This window comes from Euleptes europaea, chromosome 9 (assembly GCF_029931775.1).
Source record: "Euleptes europaea isolate rEulEur1 chromosome 9, rEulEur1.hap1, whole genome shotgun sequence".
Taxonomy (NCBI): domain Eukaryota; kingdom Metazoa; phylum Chordata; class Lepidosauria; order Squamata; family Sphaerodactylidae; genus Euleptes; species Euleptes europaea.
In genome coordinates, this window is record NC_079320.1 from 52,490,698 (window position 1) to 52,509,540 (window position 18,843).

Here is an 18,843-nt window from a genome sequence, read left to right on the forward strand (position 1 = left end):
TTTGCACCAAATTATTGTCATCTATAGGATAAATTTCAGGAAGGAAGGCAGCATGGTATGGCCTGATCTCAGATCTCGGAAGCTAAGCAGGGTCAGCCCTGGTTAGTATTTGGAAGGGAGATCACCAAGGAATACCAGAGTTGCTATGCAGGCACTGGCAAGCCACCCGTAAGTCGTCTGTGACTTGGCGGCACTTTATACACACACACACACACACACACACACACACACACAGAGGATAGATTTCAATTTTAATCTTTTTATATATAGAAAAATGTTTTAAACATGTGTTTATCTGTTCATATCAATGTTTTCTATATTAATGCATTTTATATCCTGACATAGTCTTATAGCCTACTTGTGTAATAGAGACTCAATGGCTACATTTTAAATGTCAAGCAGCCAATGGGTTTTTTGGACATTTTCTTTGAAAGAACTGAACAGTAGCTGGCTATGGCCAATGAGGAAGCGGTTGTCAGGCAGAGGTAATGATGGAGGCTTTACTGACACGTATTCTCGATTTCTTTTCTTAATGAGTCCTGCAAGAGAGACTACATATAAAGAAAATGCCTCTCTTCCCAGCAGTTCACTGCTTTCCATGTATCTTTCTACCCACAAATCCAAACTCTGTTTTCTGTAACTTATTGACCTGCATGCATCATTCTTCTTATCTCTACAAAGTTTACATGAATTGTTAACGTGCAGTTTCACTGTAGCATATTGCTGAGTGTCAAATATCTGCATTGTTTGGTGTTGTATGGTTTCCCTGCCAAGTAAAACATTAACATGCACAGAAAGTAAAGAATGTAATTGTTCAGTGAAACAAGTTAGGCTGGTTGTGAGGATTAATTTGTTTTTCAGAAACTGAAGAAATGAGTGAAAAAATGTATTAAAGGTTTCAGCTGATCCTTTTCATGTTGTGTAAAAAAAATTATCTATAGCACATGAACAGGCTAAGATGTAAACTTCTGCAGTATTCCAAACCGCACATAAGGCTCTGTGTAAATTTCTGCTGGTGTTAAACTGGAGAGGATGACTCCTGCTTCTGTGAACCTCATATGTTCATCAGAGGTGTTTCGTGTACACCAGAAATAGAACATTCAAGCTTGCATCCGGTGATGCACAAGCGAAAACACAAACAGACCTAGCTCAGATCCTTTGGGGCAACACTAGCACTTTCCTCCCTATATGTTACAATGCCCAGAAATTGGTTGCTCAAGTTTTTGCAGAAGTGCAAGTGGAGAAATGACAAGTTTGACTTGGTCCAAGTGGCTGTGGCCGTCTTCCTTGAGTTTCCACCTGTGCAGCAGATTTAGTGTCAGTGGACTTTTTGCACTGGGTCCAACCCAGTGTCCGTCCTGTATCAAGATAATGGAGGGTGAGAGATTTAAAACGGATAAAAGAAAGTATTTCTTCACACAATGCTTAGTTAAATTATGGAGTCATAGAATCATAGAGTTGGAAGGGACCACCAGGGTCATCTAGTCCAACCCCCTGTACAATGCAGGAAAGTCCGAACTACCTCCCCCCCCCACACACACACCCAGTGACCCATACTTCATGCCAAGGAGATGGCCATGGTACCCTCCCTCTGGATGTGGTGATGGCTGCCAACTTGGAAGGCTTTAAGAGGGGAGTAGGAAAAGAGGAAGACCCAACAAGAGATGAATTGACTCAATAAAGGAAGCCACGGCCCTCAATTTGCAAGACCTGAGCAAGGCTGTCAGAGATAGGACATTTTGGAGGACATTGATTCATAGGGTCACCATGAGTCAGAAGTGACTTGACAGCACTTAACACACACACACACACACACACACACACAAGAGGGGAGTAGACATGTTCATGGAGGAGAGGGCTATTCATGGCTACTAGTAAAAATGGATAGTAGTCATGATGCCTACCTATTCTCTCCAGGATCAGAGGAGCATGCCGAATATATTAGGTGCTGTGGAACACAGGTAGGACAATGCTGCTGCAGTCGTCTTGTTTGTGGGCTTCCTAGAGGCACCTGATTGACCACTGTGTGAACAAACTGCTGGACTTTTTTTTTATAAATATTTTATTAGTTTTTTGGGTATACAGAAATGAGGAAGAAAAAAAAAGAGGCTAAGGCATAGATACAATATCTTAATGGGTTGGTGTCTTGTACAGGTCTTGTACATTGTTATCACTGTGTTATCACTATCTAATACATTTTTATTTCTCTTCTGTCAATCTAGTTTCTATTTTAAGCTATGTCAAAACTTATTAATCAGAATATTACAATACCCTTTTTCATAGTAACTATTCTTACTAGTTTTACTGGTCTCTGAGATCGTAACTATATTCAGTTTAGTTCTAACTTAGATTCACTGTGTGTCTTCTGTAAAATGTTTGCCATTTCTGTTCGTGTACTTCCGGTGGATTCTTCTTCATCCAATTTGAGAGTCTGGCCATGTCTGCATATTCATACATTTTTGTAATCCATTCGTTTAGTGATGGTATTTTTTTGTCCTTCCAGTATCTGCTGCTGTCATTGCATATAAAAAAAATTATTTATCTGAAGATTTTAAATGTGGAGGGGTCATTCCCAGCAGAAAGTATTTAGGTTGTAGTTCAAAGTTCAGTTGTAAAGTAACTTGTAGTTCTCCATGTATTTCTTTCCAATATTTCTGTGCTTTTCAACAATTCCACCACTGGTGAAAAAAGGTGCCATCGATCTCCGAGCATTTCCTACAATTAGCTTGGTTAGATTTGTACATTTTTTGAAAGTCTTTTGGAGCAAAGTGCCATCTGTAGAACATCTTATACCAATTTTCTCTGACTGTTTGAGAACTTGAAAATTTGAGAACTTGAAAATTTAATATCTTGTAGCCACATCTTCTCCCACTCTTGCAGAGGTATCATTTCTCCAAAATTCTGTATCCAGTTGACCATACAAACTTTTATTTGCTCTGGAGCTGTTTCAATTGCCAATAATGTCCTGTATATTTTTGATAACAGATAGTCTTGTGACTTGTTTATTATGGATTCAAATTCAGTCAGTTTTCTCGGTTTCCCTTTTGAAAGATATTCAGTTCTTAATGCATGTGTAATTTGCATATATGGAAACCAAGATATCTTGATCTTCTCCTCAGTTAGCTCTTGCATGGATTTCACTTTACCTTGTTTGTTAATAAGGTCTTTGAAGGTTAAAAGGCTGTGTTTGGACCTTGTATCCCAATCCCAGTACGCTTCTGTTGGAGACATCATCTCTGGTGGTGATGGACTAATCATTTCTTTTATTTCATACCAGATTTTTAATAATTGAAACATCAGATTCTCTTGTTTGATTTCTTTGGGGGATTTTCATTTTCTCTTTTGACCACAACCATTGGTGAAATCTTCCGGTCAGACATGATTTCTCAAGTCTTATCATCTGGTCTTCTGGTTTTTTTAACCAGTCTATTATCGCAACAAGGGCAGCTGCCCTGTGATATAATTTCAGATTAGGTACTGCCTGGCCTCCTCTCTTCTTCTCATCCTGTAGAACTGCAAATCTTACTCTAGGTTTTTCCCCGTTCCATGTAAATTTGTTGATAACTCATTGCAATTTTTAAAGAGTCGTTTTTGGAATTTGAATGGGTAAGGTCAAAAAGAGAAAGTTTATTCTTGGTAAGATGTTCATTTTAATTGTAGCAATCCTTCCAAACCAAGGTAGTTGTAGTCTATTCCATCTTTCCAAATCTTCTTCTATATTTTTCCAGAGTTCTTTATAATTTAAATCAAATAGCGTATCTGATCCTGTGGGTATTTTTATACCTAAATACTTCAGGCTTTTCTTAGGAATTGAACATTGTAAAATATCTTGGATTTCTTGTTTTTCTCCTGTCATCAAGTTATATGTTTTCAAATTCGTTTTTTGTTTGTTTAGTTTGTATCCAGCAAAGTAACTGAAAGTGTCAATTTGGTGAATAATTTTCTCTGCTGACTTCTTGGGATGTTGACACAGTACAACATCATCTGCATAGCTTCTGATTTTATATTCTTGATCTTCAAATTTTAATCCTTGAATTCCTGGATCTGTTCTTATTTTATTCGCTAGTACTTCCATTGCAAGGTTGAATAATAGAGGTGATAAAGGGCAGCCTTGTCTTGTTCCTTTTTCAATGTTGAATTGCAGAGAGAGTGAACCATTTATTAACAACCTGGCTTTTTGTGAAGAATAGATGGCGTCCACTGCGTTTGAAAATTGTTTTCCACAGTTCAAATACTTCATCTTTTTTTGGAGAAAAGACCATGATACATTGTCAAATGCTTTCTCGGCATCCAAGAATAACATAACAGATTTCTTTTTGTTAATTTTGATATTGTGAATAGCTGCCAAAACTACCCTGAGATTATCTTTCAATTTTTTTTTTGGCATAAACCCAGTTTGATCAGGGTGTATTATTTTCGAGATGCACCTTTTTAACCTTTCTGTTAGTATCGCAGCCAGTAATTTGTAATCCACATTCAATAGGGAAATTGGTCTATAAACTTTTGGCAAATGGCCTTCCCGTTCATCTTTTGGAATTAATGAGATGTGGGCTTCTTTCCATGATTCAGGCAATCTCCCATCTTCTGGAGATATGGAGTCAAAATATGTTCCATCAGTTTGTAATAGTTAGATGAAAGTCCATCGGGACCTGGTGTCTTATCTGGTTTTAGTTTTCTAACAGCATCTGAGACCTCTTGAATTGTGATGGTCTGGTTCAATGATTGTCTATCATCGTCAGAAAATGTATTCAGATCTGCTGATTGAATATACTCTTCTAAACCAGTTTGTTCAGTGTCATTGTTTTGATACAATTGTTTGTAGTAGTTCACAAAAACCTCTTGGATGTCTTCTTCTTTGTTTGTCATTTGACCATTCTTTTGAACTGCCAGGATCCTCCTTTTCTCTGTTTCTTTCTTTAATAAGTTTGACAGCAGTCTTCTGAGTTGTTTGATTGTTCAAAATATTTTTGTTTTACAAATCTTAGTTTCTTCTGCATCTCCTCTACTTCAATTGCCCCAATTTTATGCTTAATCCCTTGAATCCTTTTCAGTGTTTGCTTTTTTCCTGACTTCTTATGTTCTTCCTCTAGCTGCATTAATTGAAAATTTAATTGTTCCAAATGTTGCTTTTGATCTCTTTTGATTTTGGATGTTATAAGCTATCAATCTTCCTCTCACACATGCTTCCTCTCCTCAAGCATAGCTGTATTGATCTGAATCAGGCCACATGTGTGCCTAGGAATCAAGGAACTCCCAGCACATGTCTGTTTCACAGGGCCCCAGGACAGACTCGAGAACAATGCATCGTGTAATTAGGCCCTGTGCCTCTCCTTTTCGTAGCTAAAAATAGTGTGTTTTCTTTTTGCACAGACCCCTACGCATATCTTCCATCTCCTCTCAGCTAGCAGTGGGGTTCATGTCTTTCAGTCCTGACGGCTGTTTGGCTGGAACAAGTAAAGCACATTGAGGAGGAATAGCTGCAGCCATTATAAAGCGTTGCCAAGCTTTACCATTCCTTGTGCTGCGTAGGATAATCTGAGTCACAGTGATCAGAGGCCTTGCAGGAATTTGTGTGTCTCTGAGTGTGATAGAATATGTATTGTTTCAGAATTGAGAGATAATTTTTCTCCCTTGTATTCTGCCGAATGACTGTTCAATTTTTTGTCAGATCTGATTAATGTCCTGAGCCAGACTCTTTGACTTTAACCCTATTCTGATTGAATTAAAAAAGAAATGTGATTAGTGTCCAAAACCCCAGGGGATGCTAAGCCTTTAAAAGACAGTCTTCTAATGTTCCCAAGGTGGGGGGTTTTTTGGTCTGGTTGTAGTTACTTTCAGATTTCATTGAGCTTAATTAAACATTGCATTTACAAAAATGATAATGTGTGTGATGCTCGAAGTGCATCATATGGGCCCTCATCCATGTGCACTGAAGTCTTGTATAAAATGTGAAATAACAGGTAATTGTGGTTTCATCCAAAGACCATCCAAAGGACAGTCCCTTCCACCCTCCTGCTGTAACCTTTTGTGCCATCTTAAGAGCCATGTCTGGGGCAAGGGGTGACACCTGTCTCCATCCTTTACGTAGTTGAGACGGTCTTCCAGTTACTTAAAGAGCATTTTGGAACCAAGCCTTTGTGTTCAGTTTTATATGTAGAAAAAGGGGTTCTAGCTGGTATTCTAATTAGTGTCCAATTCTAATTGGCATCTCAATTTTCTTTTTGTTTAAAATTCAAAGCTCTGATACAAACTACAAAATCTGTGTCTCTCTGTCTCCAGATATCTGTAACTGTGGATCAGAGCCACACTAAACAGAGACACTAAACATATTTTCCTGCAAATATAGGGGGCCTCCTGGGTTTGCAGAAAAATCTGAAATTAAAAAAAAAATACATGTGGGGGGGGGTTTAAATCCCCCTCCCAAATAAAAGATTATTATCTGCACAAGCACAGAGAATGCACTTACTTCCTACATGGTCATTGCGTAGTTCCAGTAGAGCATGGGAGCTGTGGAGCCCAGATACTGCGGTGGTTGCAGTGGGGCCCGGGAGCCACACCAGGCCTAGTGAGAAAGTAGGGGGGAGGTAGGATTCCTTCCCCCACCCCCGGGTGAGTCTCGCGGGACCACACTAATACAGATCTAATCATAAAAGGCCAGTGAACGGTATGCTGATACAGTCACTCTGAAGCTGTGGGTCATGGAGAGACACATTTTCCCAAAGAGACACCTTTAACCAAAAGAGCCACATTTATTTCCCATCCCTGGCAGGAGGCTTGCACCTCAGGGAGGTTTCGCTGCTTACTTGTTCCTCCGGCAGCAACTTTTTCAAGGTGTGAACCACTTGCCAACCACAAGCACCACTGGGCAAGGTCCTTGCCTACTTACCTGGAACATGGAGCAGATGCTACATAGGGGAACAGTGTTCAGAAAAGCCACAGGTGGCTCCTGAGCCATTGAGTGCATCCCACTGCTCTGAAGTCTAGTTCACTCATTTCTGTTGCTTTTGCTTTTCCACTCATGCAAATAATCTAATCACATGAGCAGCATATTGTGAGAGTCAGGAGCCCTTGGCCACAGCAGTTTTCACAATCTATAAAGGCAAATACATTAACTAGCGCTTAAAGAGATCACAGTGTGGCACATCGAAATGTTATTCTCTTTAGTACACAGTGCCCAGGCTATCTGAGATGCCTAAAGCCAAAGAACAGCTGGTTATATACATCAAAAATCTGCTCTTCTGTATTGTAAATAATTAGATGTGGTGTTATGGAAGTTTCTGGCTTTTTTAAAAAAGTAAGGTTATACCGGTACAAAGTCATTAAATTTATTTTATTATATCCTTCTTTTTGACCACAGAGTAGTCCTGAAGGCTTACAACATTTTATGAAACGATATTAACTTTTTCGTATCCCATTCACATTCCTTAATAATTTAATCTTCACTGTGGAACACAGTTCTCCTGTAGCTTATCAATCTCTGGCATTTTATAAGCTATCATTTCTCCATTTTGTAGCTGATTAAAGAAAATGTGCACCATTATCATCAGATATGACATATGATGTTTGTATAATGTTGTGCAATTTATTTACCCGTGGAAAGTGTTTGAGTAAGGAGTTCTTCCTTTTGATATTAGCACTGAGAAGAACTTCCTATCATTGACAGCAACGGCTATTTTTTATACCTTTTAAAATATGAAAAATATTCTCAAGTTAAGGTTGACTCAGCCTTCCATCCTTCTGAGGTTGGACAAATGAGTACCCAGCTTGCTGGGGGTAAAGGGAAGATGACTGATGAAGGCACTGGCAAAGCACCCCGTAAACAAAAGTCTGCCTAGTAAACGTCAGGATGTGACGTCACCCCATGGGTCAGGAATGACCCGGTGCTTGCACAGGGGACCTTTACCTTTAATAATGTAAAGCAATTTATTGGAAACATCATTCTGAATTAATGTTGCCACTTAAGTTACCTTAATGCTGTTTTGGTAAAAGTGAGCTGATTTAGATAACAGCATTGTTTTATCAAATAAGCTAGTAATGCATTATGTTACTACTTTGTGAATTGATCATGATATGTTTATAGCCTCTGAAAGTGCTAACCCATCACTGTTTACACAACAGGTGCGTTGGCTGGTTTGATAGATATTGCTGCCGACTGGCTGACTGACTTGAAGGAAGGTATTTGTCTTAGTGCCCTGTGGTTTAACCGTGAGCAGTGCTGCTGGACATCTGATGAGACTACATTTGAAGAGAGGGACAAATGCCCACTATGGAAAACATGGGCAGAACTTATAATTGGTCAAGCAGAAGTAAGTATAGCTTTTAAACAAGCAGTATTGTAGTGACTTGGGAGATTGGTAACCTAATTGTGGAAAGGATATATTATTTCATCCACACAATGAAGTCTGAATGCCTATCTGCATGATCATCACTGATTTTACCAATTAAACTGGTCTTATGGATTGATCTGCCTGTTTACTTGATTTGCGGTAGCGCACAAGAATGAAATTGACAGGAGTATTACATTAAAAATATGGTAGCTACAAAGAAAATACATGGAGAAGTGTTCTTCCATTTAATGAAATTAATATCAGAGTGTAGAGCTTTGGAACCAGAGCTGCTGACTTCAGAAATTTAATAGTGTTTTACCCATGAGACGGCATATTTTTATGTGAAACATTTCTGTTCTGCCTTTCCCCAAGTCAGCAAACATCAGAATAGCAAAAAATAATGGCTAGGGTCCATATGTGCATGTATGCATTGATGCGCATGTATCCATTTCCCTTCCAGTGGCAACCCCTTGTAGCTCTGGAGTGTTCCTTCATCTTTGTGGCTTGCTAGGGAGGGAGGGAAAGGGGTAGGCTGAGAAATTCTTCCACACACCATGGTAGATGGTACCCTTGCATCCCAAGTATTAGTTTGTAAACCTAGCATCTGCTCTCAGCCAGAGGGAATCTAGGGTTCGACCTTCAGTCTCTTATAAAGTGAGGCTGTGTGAGATCCTGACTCCCCTCCTCCCCGTTCTGGCTGGTTCTTAACTGCTGCTTCTGATTTTTTAGGGTCTGGCAGACTACTGCAATACCAGTTGTGGTTTTGTATCAGGAGGCAATTACTTGTGCAGCATTGTAGAAGTTCTGGAAGCAGAGTGCTGATCTGTAGTCTTGTGCTGCGAGCAATCTGTTTTGTCGCTTATAGAGGTTTTTATTAAATAAAAGTTTAGATAGCCAGTTCCCTCCCCAGTGCTTCAGTTGTTTGTATTTTAAAAAAAACATTTACTGTGTTTACTCAAAAACGAGAACCCTGAATGTAAGATGACCCTCTGAATGTTACATACAAAGTTGTGTGTGTCTGTGTTTTTTTTAACTACTGGACATAACTAACTTGTATGCCAATTTAAGGTTTTTTGATGGCATGCCTGAAAAAAGTCTTGCATTTGAGTAAATGCATTTCGTAAAATACAGCAGAATGTCCACATGGCTGCTATTAAATTTTGCTGACGGTTTTTCTCTTTCTTTTTTTTGTAGGGCCCAGGCTCCTACATAATGAACTACATAATGTATATTTTCTGGGCCTTGAGTTTTGCTTTCCTAGCAGTTTCTCTCGTGAAAGTGTTTGCTCCTTATGCATGTGGCTCTGGGATTCCAGAGGTAGGTTTTATTCATTTTAACCATATTTAAGAAAATGTCATAAGAGGGACTGTTGTAGCATATAATTTATTACATGATGTTGTGGTGGCTGTATAAGCATTAACATAAAGCATGAAAATGGATGTCAAGTGGGATGATCCATGAAATAATGCATTAGGTTTCCTATTCAAGGTATAAATCTGGCTTCAAATAACTGTAATCAGCTGTGTTAAAACAAATGTCAGTTCCATAATATACTGTGTGTTATCTGTATTCATCATAGAGTCTCTTTGTTTGCTCTTGCAGCAAAGAAAATAAGGTCTGACATGGTATTGGAAGCAGCAGCTGCTTTTCTTTAAATTGAAATGTTTTAGTATATCCCATTATCTATTTAATATTTTACTTGTGAATCTATTGTATTTGTATTTTATTCATTTGTTTTAGCAAATTGTGATGGCCAATGGCTATATACAATAAAATTTTCATTCATTCATACCTTTTCACATATTAGAAGAGGGGTTTCCTTGCCGTTAAAATGTGTATTTTTCTGTTCTAGATCAAAACGATATTGAGCGGCTTCATAATTAGAGGATATTTGGGCAAGTGGACCTTGATGATAAAAACAATCACTCTAGTCTTGGCTGTAGCCTCAGGTCTGAGTTTAGGAAAAGAAGGCCCTCTTGTGCATGTTGCTTGTTGCTGCGGCAATATTTTTTCCTACCTCTTTCCGAAGTATAGTACAAATGAAGCCAAAAAAAGAGAGGTATGCCCTTCTTAAAATTATAAATGAAATGTGCTTATCATAATGTGATTAAATAGGCAGTAGTATATTCGTACATTAAAAATATGTTTGGATGAATAAATTCTGTTTATGTATTGTGTTTTCGAAGAATGGTAAAAATAATAATTGCTGTCTTCTTCATAGAGCAAGGCAGTAAGAAAAAGGCATGGGCAATGCACGTTCCAGAATTATTTGTGTTCAAAATATTTCAGGAGCTTTCCACCCATGCTAAATGTAGATTTTTAGTAAAGAATGAAATTTACTGTGCTCTCTTACCTCCTGCTTCTTGGCAGTATGAACTAAGAGTGCTCCGCTATACAACATCAACAGACCGTAGGATTGTGAGATGGGACTTCTTTAACTCCATGCTTTGTGAGGGTCTGCTCTTAGGGTTTTGCATGGTGGTTTAATAGAGATGGAACCTTAAAAGTGCAGTGGCCAAGGTCCTACACATCTTGCACCAATAGTAGAAACTTCCTCTGGAAATAAATGTTCAGCAAGTACTATTAAAGGGATTTTCAGAAGTGGGGTCCACTTATTTCCCACATAGTTGTGTTAGGGCATATGTAGTATTCTACTTCTTATAAGACATTGTAGAAAAACACCTTTTCTTCTCCACCCATTTGGTGAGATAATAGAGCTTCCTTCCCCTCTCCTTTTCCCTGAGTGTTCTTATATCCCCCACACACAAATTGTTGTTTTTGCCTGTTTCTTATAGAATGGGCAGAAAATGACCAGCGGCATTGCTAGAGAGAGAGAGTAGTTTTTAATGGCTTGTTTTTTTATATTTGTTTTAAGTGGCAGCATAGAAATATCCCAAATAAATAAATCTAAGATAAGACTTTTATTATACCTTCTGAGATATAGGATTAACTGCTTTAACCCCACTGCCCAGTTGTGACTGTTCTTCTCTGCTGCCTTGAGAAAAGCAGCTGTCCCTCACAGATCTCCTAATCTTAGGGGGAAAATTCCTTCAAGTCCCAGGAGTCCACAAAGGATGAGAGTTTCACTTACTGATTATTCAGTTTTGATGCAGTTTTGTGCATTCCAGTCTTTGCAGTATGCTTTTGAACAAAAAACTCTGGTTGTTATGTATGATCTTCCTGCAAACAGTTCAAGCAATGATGTCCTTTCTGCAGGTATTATCAGCTGCGTCAGCAGCAGGAGTATCAGTAGCCTTTGGTGCCCCCATTGGTGGAGTTCTTTTCAGCTTGGAGGAGGTATCTATAATCAATGCTTAAAATACATATTGTTTCATTATTATTGTCCTCATGCATGGCAAACTGGACCTTGAGTCTCTCATATCTAGGTTTAAGCTCTGCATGGTTTCACTCTATATGTACTGACCCCATGATTGTTTGGTTGTAAATGATTGCAAATAAGGGAACCAAAGTTACCTCCCCACTTATCTGTTATTTTTGGCACACAGCAAGCACTCCTCTGCCAGTTCTGCCAAGCTCCCCTATCCAGTCACCTGGAGGCAAATCGTACTTGCCATAGGCTACTAGTAAAACGGCTATTTCTAGTTCTGGTACAGTACATAAATTGTTAGCAGCTTCTTCCTCTGCAGTCAATACCTTCTTGCTGTTACTTGGTGAAGCTCAACATTGTTAGCAGTGTTTGGTTTGCAGTTTATTGTGTATTCCAGATGACAAAATGGGTGGAAGAAATACATGGGTTGAGGAGGTCTAGGCTGAGTCATGCTTCTGATTCAGTGATTTTTCAGTGAATATGATAAATGTTATGAGCCCCGTGGCGCAGAGTGTTAAGCTGCAGCACTGCAGTCAAAAGCTCTGCTCACGACCTGAGTTCGATCCCAACGGAAGTTGGTTTCAGGTAGCCGGCTCAAGGTTGACTCAGCCTTCCATCCTTCCGAGGTCGGTGAAATGAGTACCCAGCTTGCTGGGGGTAAAGGGAAGATGACTGGGGAAGGCACTGGCAAACCACCCCGCAAACAAAGTCTGCCTTGGAAACGTCGGGATGTGACGTCACCCCATGGGTCAGGAATGACCCGGTGCTTGCACAGGGGACCTTTACCTTTACCTTTTTATGATAAATGTTAGTTGAGTGCTGACCAGCTTATGAGCTCAACGTGTCATGAAACTATCACAAAGCTCAATTTGCTATGATTGTGGGAACTGACTGAGTAGTAGAATCCATGCGCATCGCAGCCCTTACCTCATTTGTTAAAGTGTTGCTGTATTTTCAAATATTTTAACATAAATAGTTTTGTATTTCGTGCATGGAATGGCGTCCGTTTCATTATCTCTTTGAGAGTTACTGTAGCCAACTATTTTAAAAATATAAACTAGCTTTAGTTAATTGCTGTTGATTGGTATAGTTATCTCTTGTAAGCATTGCAGAATGCGAGCAAATGGTGAGATAGACTTCTTTTGTCTCTTGCAGGTCAGTTATTATTTTCCCCTGAAAACCTTATGGAGATCATTCTTTGCTGCTTTGGTTGCTGCATTTGTTTTGAGGTCCATCAATCCTTTTGGTAACAGCCGCCTAGTTCTTTTTTATGTTGAATACCATACCCCATGGTATCTTTTTGAACTGTTGCCCTTCATTCTTCTGGGAGTGTTTGGTGGATTGTGGGGAGCATTTTTCATCCGTGCCAACATCGCTTGGTGTCGCCGCCGCAAGTCAACAAAATTTGGAAAGTACCCAGTTCTAGAGGTCATTATTGTTGCGGCAATAACTGCTGTCATTGCTTTCCCAAACCCATACACCAGAGTCAACACCAGTGAGCTTATTAAAGAACTCTTTACAGACTGTGGGCCCTTGGAATCTTCCTCCCTTTGTGATTACAGAAATGATATGAATGTCAGCAAAATAGTTGATGATATTCCTGATCGTCCAGCGGGCACTGGAGTGTATTCAGCTATATGGCAGCTGTGTTTAGCCCTTATATTTAAGATTATAATGACAGTCTTCACCTTTGGAATCAAGGTAAGATATGACAAATTATGCCTCTTTGGTCATTGCTCTTCTCCTTCCCATTCTACTCTTCCTATTCAAGTACGTAATGTATCATTTATGGCAGTCAAAACAATATTCATCGAGTTCAATTTAGGACAGAAGTCAAATGGTTGCTTATTGGGTGTTTAGTCAGGACACTATGATTTCCCCAGGTTTTTGGACGAGAGACTCCACAGCAGGCAGTGAAAATTGCTGCATTCTCCTCCATAATAAATCACGAGGGAATTAGAAGGCCAGTCTTCTGAAGATAAGATCTTTATTGCTTTGAAATTTTGCACTTTGGCAGGAGCTGGAGTTCAGATGAGACAGACTTCTTTTCACTTGCAGTAGTAAAATGCTTAATAAGATATCTCTTAAAGCAACATGTTCCAAATCACTGGAATTAGTGGGAAGGTGTGTGGATGAATATGGCCGAGTATCTAAAGACAAGTGATGTTGTAGGGAACAGAAACTGGTTTTGGGTCTTGGCAGATTCCTTCCTCTTGCACAAGTCTGGTTTTGCTGGAGGAATTTAGCTTTAACGAAATTACGTCAAATTTAGTGTACATAAATTAAATCAAATTTAGCCTACCTTTGATGTAATGTCAGTTCAGCTATGGACTTTTAAGAATATTTCAGATGCAGGATTTTTTTTGTTGGGAAGAAAATGAGTTTGTTTCTAGCTGCAGTGACCTGGGTAGAACGCGCCCTGCCATAATGGGCATTATTGACTGACTGCCACCAGGAGTTGGTGAGAGAGAAAACCCATGCAATGCTAGTGTAAGAAGAAGAGCTGGTTTTTAAACCCTGATTTACTCTACCTTTTTAAGGAGACTCAGACCGGCTTACAATTGCCTTCCCTTCCTCTCCCCACAACAGACACCTTGTGAGGTAGGTGGGGCTGAAAGAGTTCGGAGAGAACTGCGACTAGCCCAAGAACACCCAGCAGGCTTCATGTGTAGGACTGGGGAAACCAACCCGGTTCACCACATTAGAGTCCGCCCCTCTTAACCCACTACACCACGCTGGCTCTCGGTAACTATGCCGCACCTGTGCATAGACCTTCAGTAGCCTGTGCTGATGAGAAGCAATGAGGTTGGTGGTTTCTGTGAGCAGCTGAAGATGCAGTTGCAGTGGAACTGTACCTGTCGCAGGCATATTGGCCTTAGCCATCTCCCCTTAGCCACCACCCAGAAATGGCGGTGCAAATGAACTTTCTGCATTGCAGCTGGCATTCTTGTGTTCAAGCTGATGCTCTTCCTCTAACATTCTAGAGCCTTAGTTAACTACAGTGCTGGGAAAAAAGCCTATCGTGCTTTTCTAGCTGCTTTCCCATGAGAAGAAAAGGAAGAGAGACAATAGGATGCAAAGCTTGTGTGGGCTTGTGGCCTTGGAAGCTTTTGTGCTGTCAGGTGGTTGATAGGCAATGCTAAAGTGAACACTTGGGAAGCATTCCTTCAGGGAGGCTATAATTTTCATTGGCTTTCTTTTTTGCTTGCTAGGTTCCGTCAGGTTTGTTCATTCCTAGTATGGCCATTGGCGCAATAGCTGGAAGAATCGTGGGAATTGCTGTGGAGCAGCTTGCTTATTACCACCATGACTGGTTTATCTTCAAGGAGTGGTGTGAAGTTGGAGCAGACTGTATAACACCAGGCCTCTATGCTATGGTTGGTGCTGCTGCATGCTTAGGTAACTAAATTGTAACACAGCAAATAAAATAAATCAGTCCCTTCTTAGGTTGCCTAAGTAGGTAAGCGGAAAAAGAAGAAACTACATGAATGGATGTGACCAGCATTAGAAGAACTTGTCATTTCAATGTGCCTGTCTTCTATGTGCCTTTTTAAAACATTATTCCATCCCCACCCCAGACACATATGCACAAAATTCAGACGCAACTTCTGGTGTTGCCTGGTAGAACTTAAAAAGTTTAAAGCTAAAACTGAAATCTTTTGTTCGTTTTTTTTTTTAATTTTTTCTTTCTGGAGGTTTATTTTTTGATTTTGGTATTTTATAATTCTGCTGTTTTATAATTCAGTCTGTTTTCCTCTTCCCCCAACCATGTACCTTCTCGCCGATCCATTTATTTTTTTAGCTGTTTAAATTGAAGTGTTCTTTATTTTTAACAATATCCTGCATTTATGGTGAGCCACTTTAAAGGACTGGTTAAAAAGCAGCATACTTATCCAATAAATTAAATTATAATGTTAAACAATAGTGGGTATTGGGAATTATCACCTGGTTGACACCTGACAGTATCCCAGTGGTCAGGGATCACCACATGTATATATTATCCCACTAGGGCATATTGATGAGCATTTTTTTCTTTCCTTTCAGGTGGTGTAACAAGGATGACTGTCTCCCTAGTGGTTATTGTATTTGAGCTAACAGGTGGTCTGGAATACATTGTGCCCCTCATGGCTGCAGTAATGACAAGCAAGTGGGTAGGAGATGCATTTGGCAGGGAAGGTATTTATGAAGCGCACATTCGCCTAAATGGATATCCTTTCCTGGACGCAAAAGAAGAATTCACCCATACAACGCTGGCTGCTGATGTTATGAGGCCTCGAAGAAATGAACAACCCTTAGCTGTGTTAACCCAAGATAACATGACAGTGGACGATATAGAAAATTTGATCAATGAAACCAGCTATAATGGTTTCCCAGTTATAATGTCAAAAGAGTCCCAGAGACTAGTGGGTTTTGCTCTAAGGAGAGATTTGACTATTGCAATAGGTAATTGTTTTTCTGTCTTCTGAATTTGTATTGTTCCCTTCAGAGCGCTTAATATTGAAGACAAACGTAGCAGATATGGGTTGGTGATGGTATTTGGAGAGCGGAAGTGGTCTCACTTCGCCACACGAGTCCTATAGTTTCGCCTTACAGCATTTTGAAAGACAAGTGAAATGGTGCCACTGTAGCTTTGTGCTTGTGAACACTGAAACGAGTGTATTGTATATGACCACCTTATTTTAAAACAAAATTCACTGGATGCGTTTATGAAAAGTGCAGCTTAATTCTTATGTGCTGCATTGGTCTCTGAAACAGAAAAAATGCTCCGAAAAAATAATCACAGTTGCCACATTCAGATGGTGTCAGGCATCTTTCAAGGAAACCATGAAGCTCCAGAAGTGATGCTAGTTTGTAGCAGAGTTCTATGGGAAATCAAGTTATTGCTTGAATTAATTTTCATGTATCTGGACAATTATACTTTAATGAATAATTGTTTTTGCTTTCTGTAATTGGCACCTCCTTTTACTTTACCCCTTTCCTTGGAATTCCGCAATGCAAGTGGCACTTCCTAAATTTGATGATTCCATACGACAAATATGATAGGTCTTGAGGGAAAACGACATTTGTATCAATAAAGTAGCATGTGCATAGTAGTTTAGTGAAGATCTATTAGCATTTTGCATCTTTTTTTTTAAGTGTGTTGCATTATTTTAAAGTGTGCGTTCAACTTCCTTCTCTTGTTTTTCTTTTCCTTTCTTGACAAAAGAGAGTGCCAGGAAGAAGCAAGAAGGCATTGTTGGCAGTTCCCGAGTCTGCTTTGCCCAACATACCCCATCGCTTCCCGCAGAAAGCCCTCGGCCATTGAAACTTAGAAGCATTCTTGATATGAGCCCTTTTACTGTAACGGATCACACACCAATGGAGATAGTGGTGGATATTTTTCGCAAGCTGGGCTTGAGGCAGTGCCTTGTAACACACAATGGGTGAGTCCAGTGATGGGAAATGCTATTCATACCACAAAGGCTTGAGAGTGCTTCTTTTCCCACCTCTTTCCAATTACTCTGACAGAACCTTGGCGCTCAAACACAGTGTTAAAAGCATTAAGCATGGGGCAGTGGTCTAATTAGGTGATCAGACATCTGCATTTGCTCCCAATTTTATTTTCCAAATGAATGCTTCCCTTTGTGTATTATTCTCACCATTTCCCCTAGCTTGCTGTCACACAGGCCCCATGTAAGCCTTGGGAATCGTCATCTTAGTTCAGATTTGTAACATGAGAAAATATTCCTGTACTCCGTGGCTTCCCTCATAATGAAAAGGGCAGAAGTGCTAAACATCATTAATAGCCATTAGTCATATTGCGTTAAAACATTGGGAACATCATTAAGAGCCATTAGTCATATTGCATTAATGGGTTAATATGAGCAACCGCCTCCGGTTGAGGCCGTGGTGCCACTGAGCTGTTCCCAGTTTTTCAGTAGGCATTTTTGTGTCTTTCTCAGACACAGCAATCCATCCTAAGGGATGTGTTGGAGACAAGAGTGGTTGGAAGAATTCTCATGAGACAAAATGTTTTATAAAGCTTAATGTTGTATAATAATTTGTACAATATAATCTGGGTGATTATATTGATTTTGCTGCTAGTGCCAACGGCCATCAGTTTTGCAGCTGTCTTTTCTAATGATTTTCCCCTCTTTTGGAGTAGCTTCTATTAGGCATCCTTCCTTAAAAAAAAAAACCTGAAGAGTGGAAAGGAACTGCACATTAAAAGAAACATGGAACTGCTCTTAAAAATGGAGGCCCTGTAACATCAGAAAAGCCCCATCTTGTCTCTAGTCCAGCATCCTCTTTCATACAGCAGCCTTTCCAGTTGACCTGAAGGTCCAACAAACACAGCATAGAAGTCAAGACCTTCCCCAAATGTTGCATTTAAGCACAAATGTTCAGAGGTTTGCTGCTTCTGAATGTGAAGGTTACCTTTAGTCACCATGGTTAATAGCCACTGATGGACCTGTCCTCCATGGATCTGTCTAAACCGCTTTTAATGTAATCGATGTTAGTGGCCATCACTATCTCCACTGGTAGTACATTCCACAATTTAATTATTTGTTAAAGAATTGTCTATCCTGAATCTGTTGCTGATCATCTTCACTGAACACCTCGTGGTTCTGATATACAGCAGAAAATGTTCTCTCAATTCCCTTTCTCCACCTTATGCATAATTTTATAAACGCCATACCCCCCGTCTTTTTTTTAAAACTGAAACGCCCGACTGTGTAGTCTTGTCTCACCCTTGATTGCTCTCTTCTGCACTTTTCCCAGCTCTGCAATATATGTGTGTGTGTTTTGTGATACAGTGACCAGAACTGTACACAGTGTTCCAAATGACCACAGAGCTATAAGGGGGCTTTACAATATTGACTGTTTTGTTTTCAGTCTTTTCCTAATAGTCCCCAGCATGGAGGGGGTTATCTCTTTACTGCTGCCGCACACTCACCCATAATTCTCTGTAATGTCTTGTTCAGCATACTCTGTCTTCTGATGTCGTTATCCTGTACCTCTCTCTAATCATAAGAAGATCTGTCCACATCATCTAGCGTTGCTGTTGGTCTCAGAGACATACTCTATAATGATGTCAGAACACTGGAGGAGTTGTACTAGACATTATGGATAGGAAGCTCAAATTTGGGGGCAATCCTAAGTTCCTTGTAACATGCAGTTCCGTTCACAGTGCCCCTGTTCAATGTA

The 18,843-nt window shown here is 39.8% G+C and overlaps 1 protein-coding gene across 4 annotated transcripts in view; it reads left to right on the forward strand.

Moving 5' to 3' along the window:
- CLCN3 (chloride voltage-gated channel 3) overlaps window positions 1-18,843 on the forward strand; it is a 60,635-nt gene that overhangs the window by 37,591 nt on the left and 4,201 nt on the right. For all 4 annotated transcript variants that reach the window (XM_056855213.1, XM_056855215.1, XM_056855214.1 and 1 more), the window contains 8 exons: window positions 8,119-8,306; window positions 9,522-9,644; window positions 10,180-10,386; window positions 11,544-11,624; window positions 12,811-13,356; window positions 14,868-15,054; window positions 15,700-16,098; window positions 16,862-17,078. In XM_056855213.1, coding sequence (XP_056711191.1) covers window positions 8,119-8,306; window positions 9,522-9,644; window positions 10,180-10,386; window positions 11,544-11,624; window positions 12,811-13,356; window positions 14,868-15,054; window positions 15,700-16,098; window positions 16,862-17,078 — 1,948 coding nt within the window. The remainder of the gene's footprint in view (window positions 1-8,118; window positions 8,307-9,521; window positions 9,645-10,179; window positions 10,387-11,543; window positions 11,625-12,810; window positions 13,357-14,867; window positions 15,055-15,699; window positions 16,099-16,861; window positions 17,079-18,843) is intronic.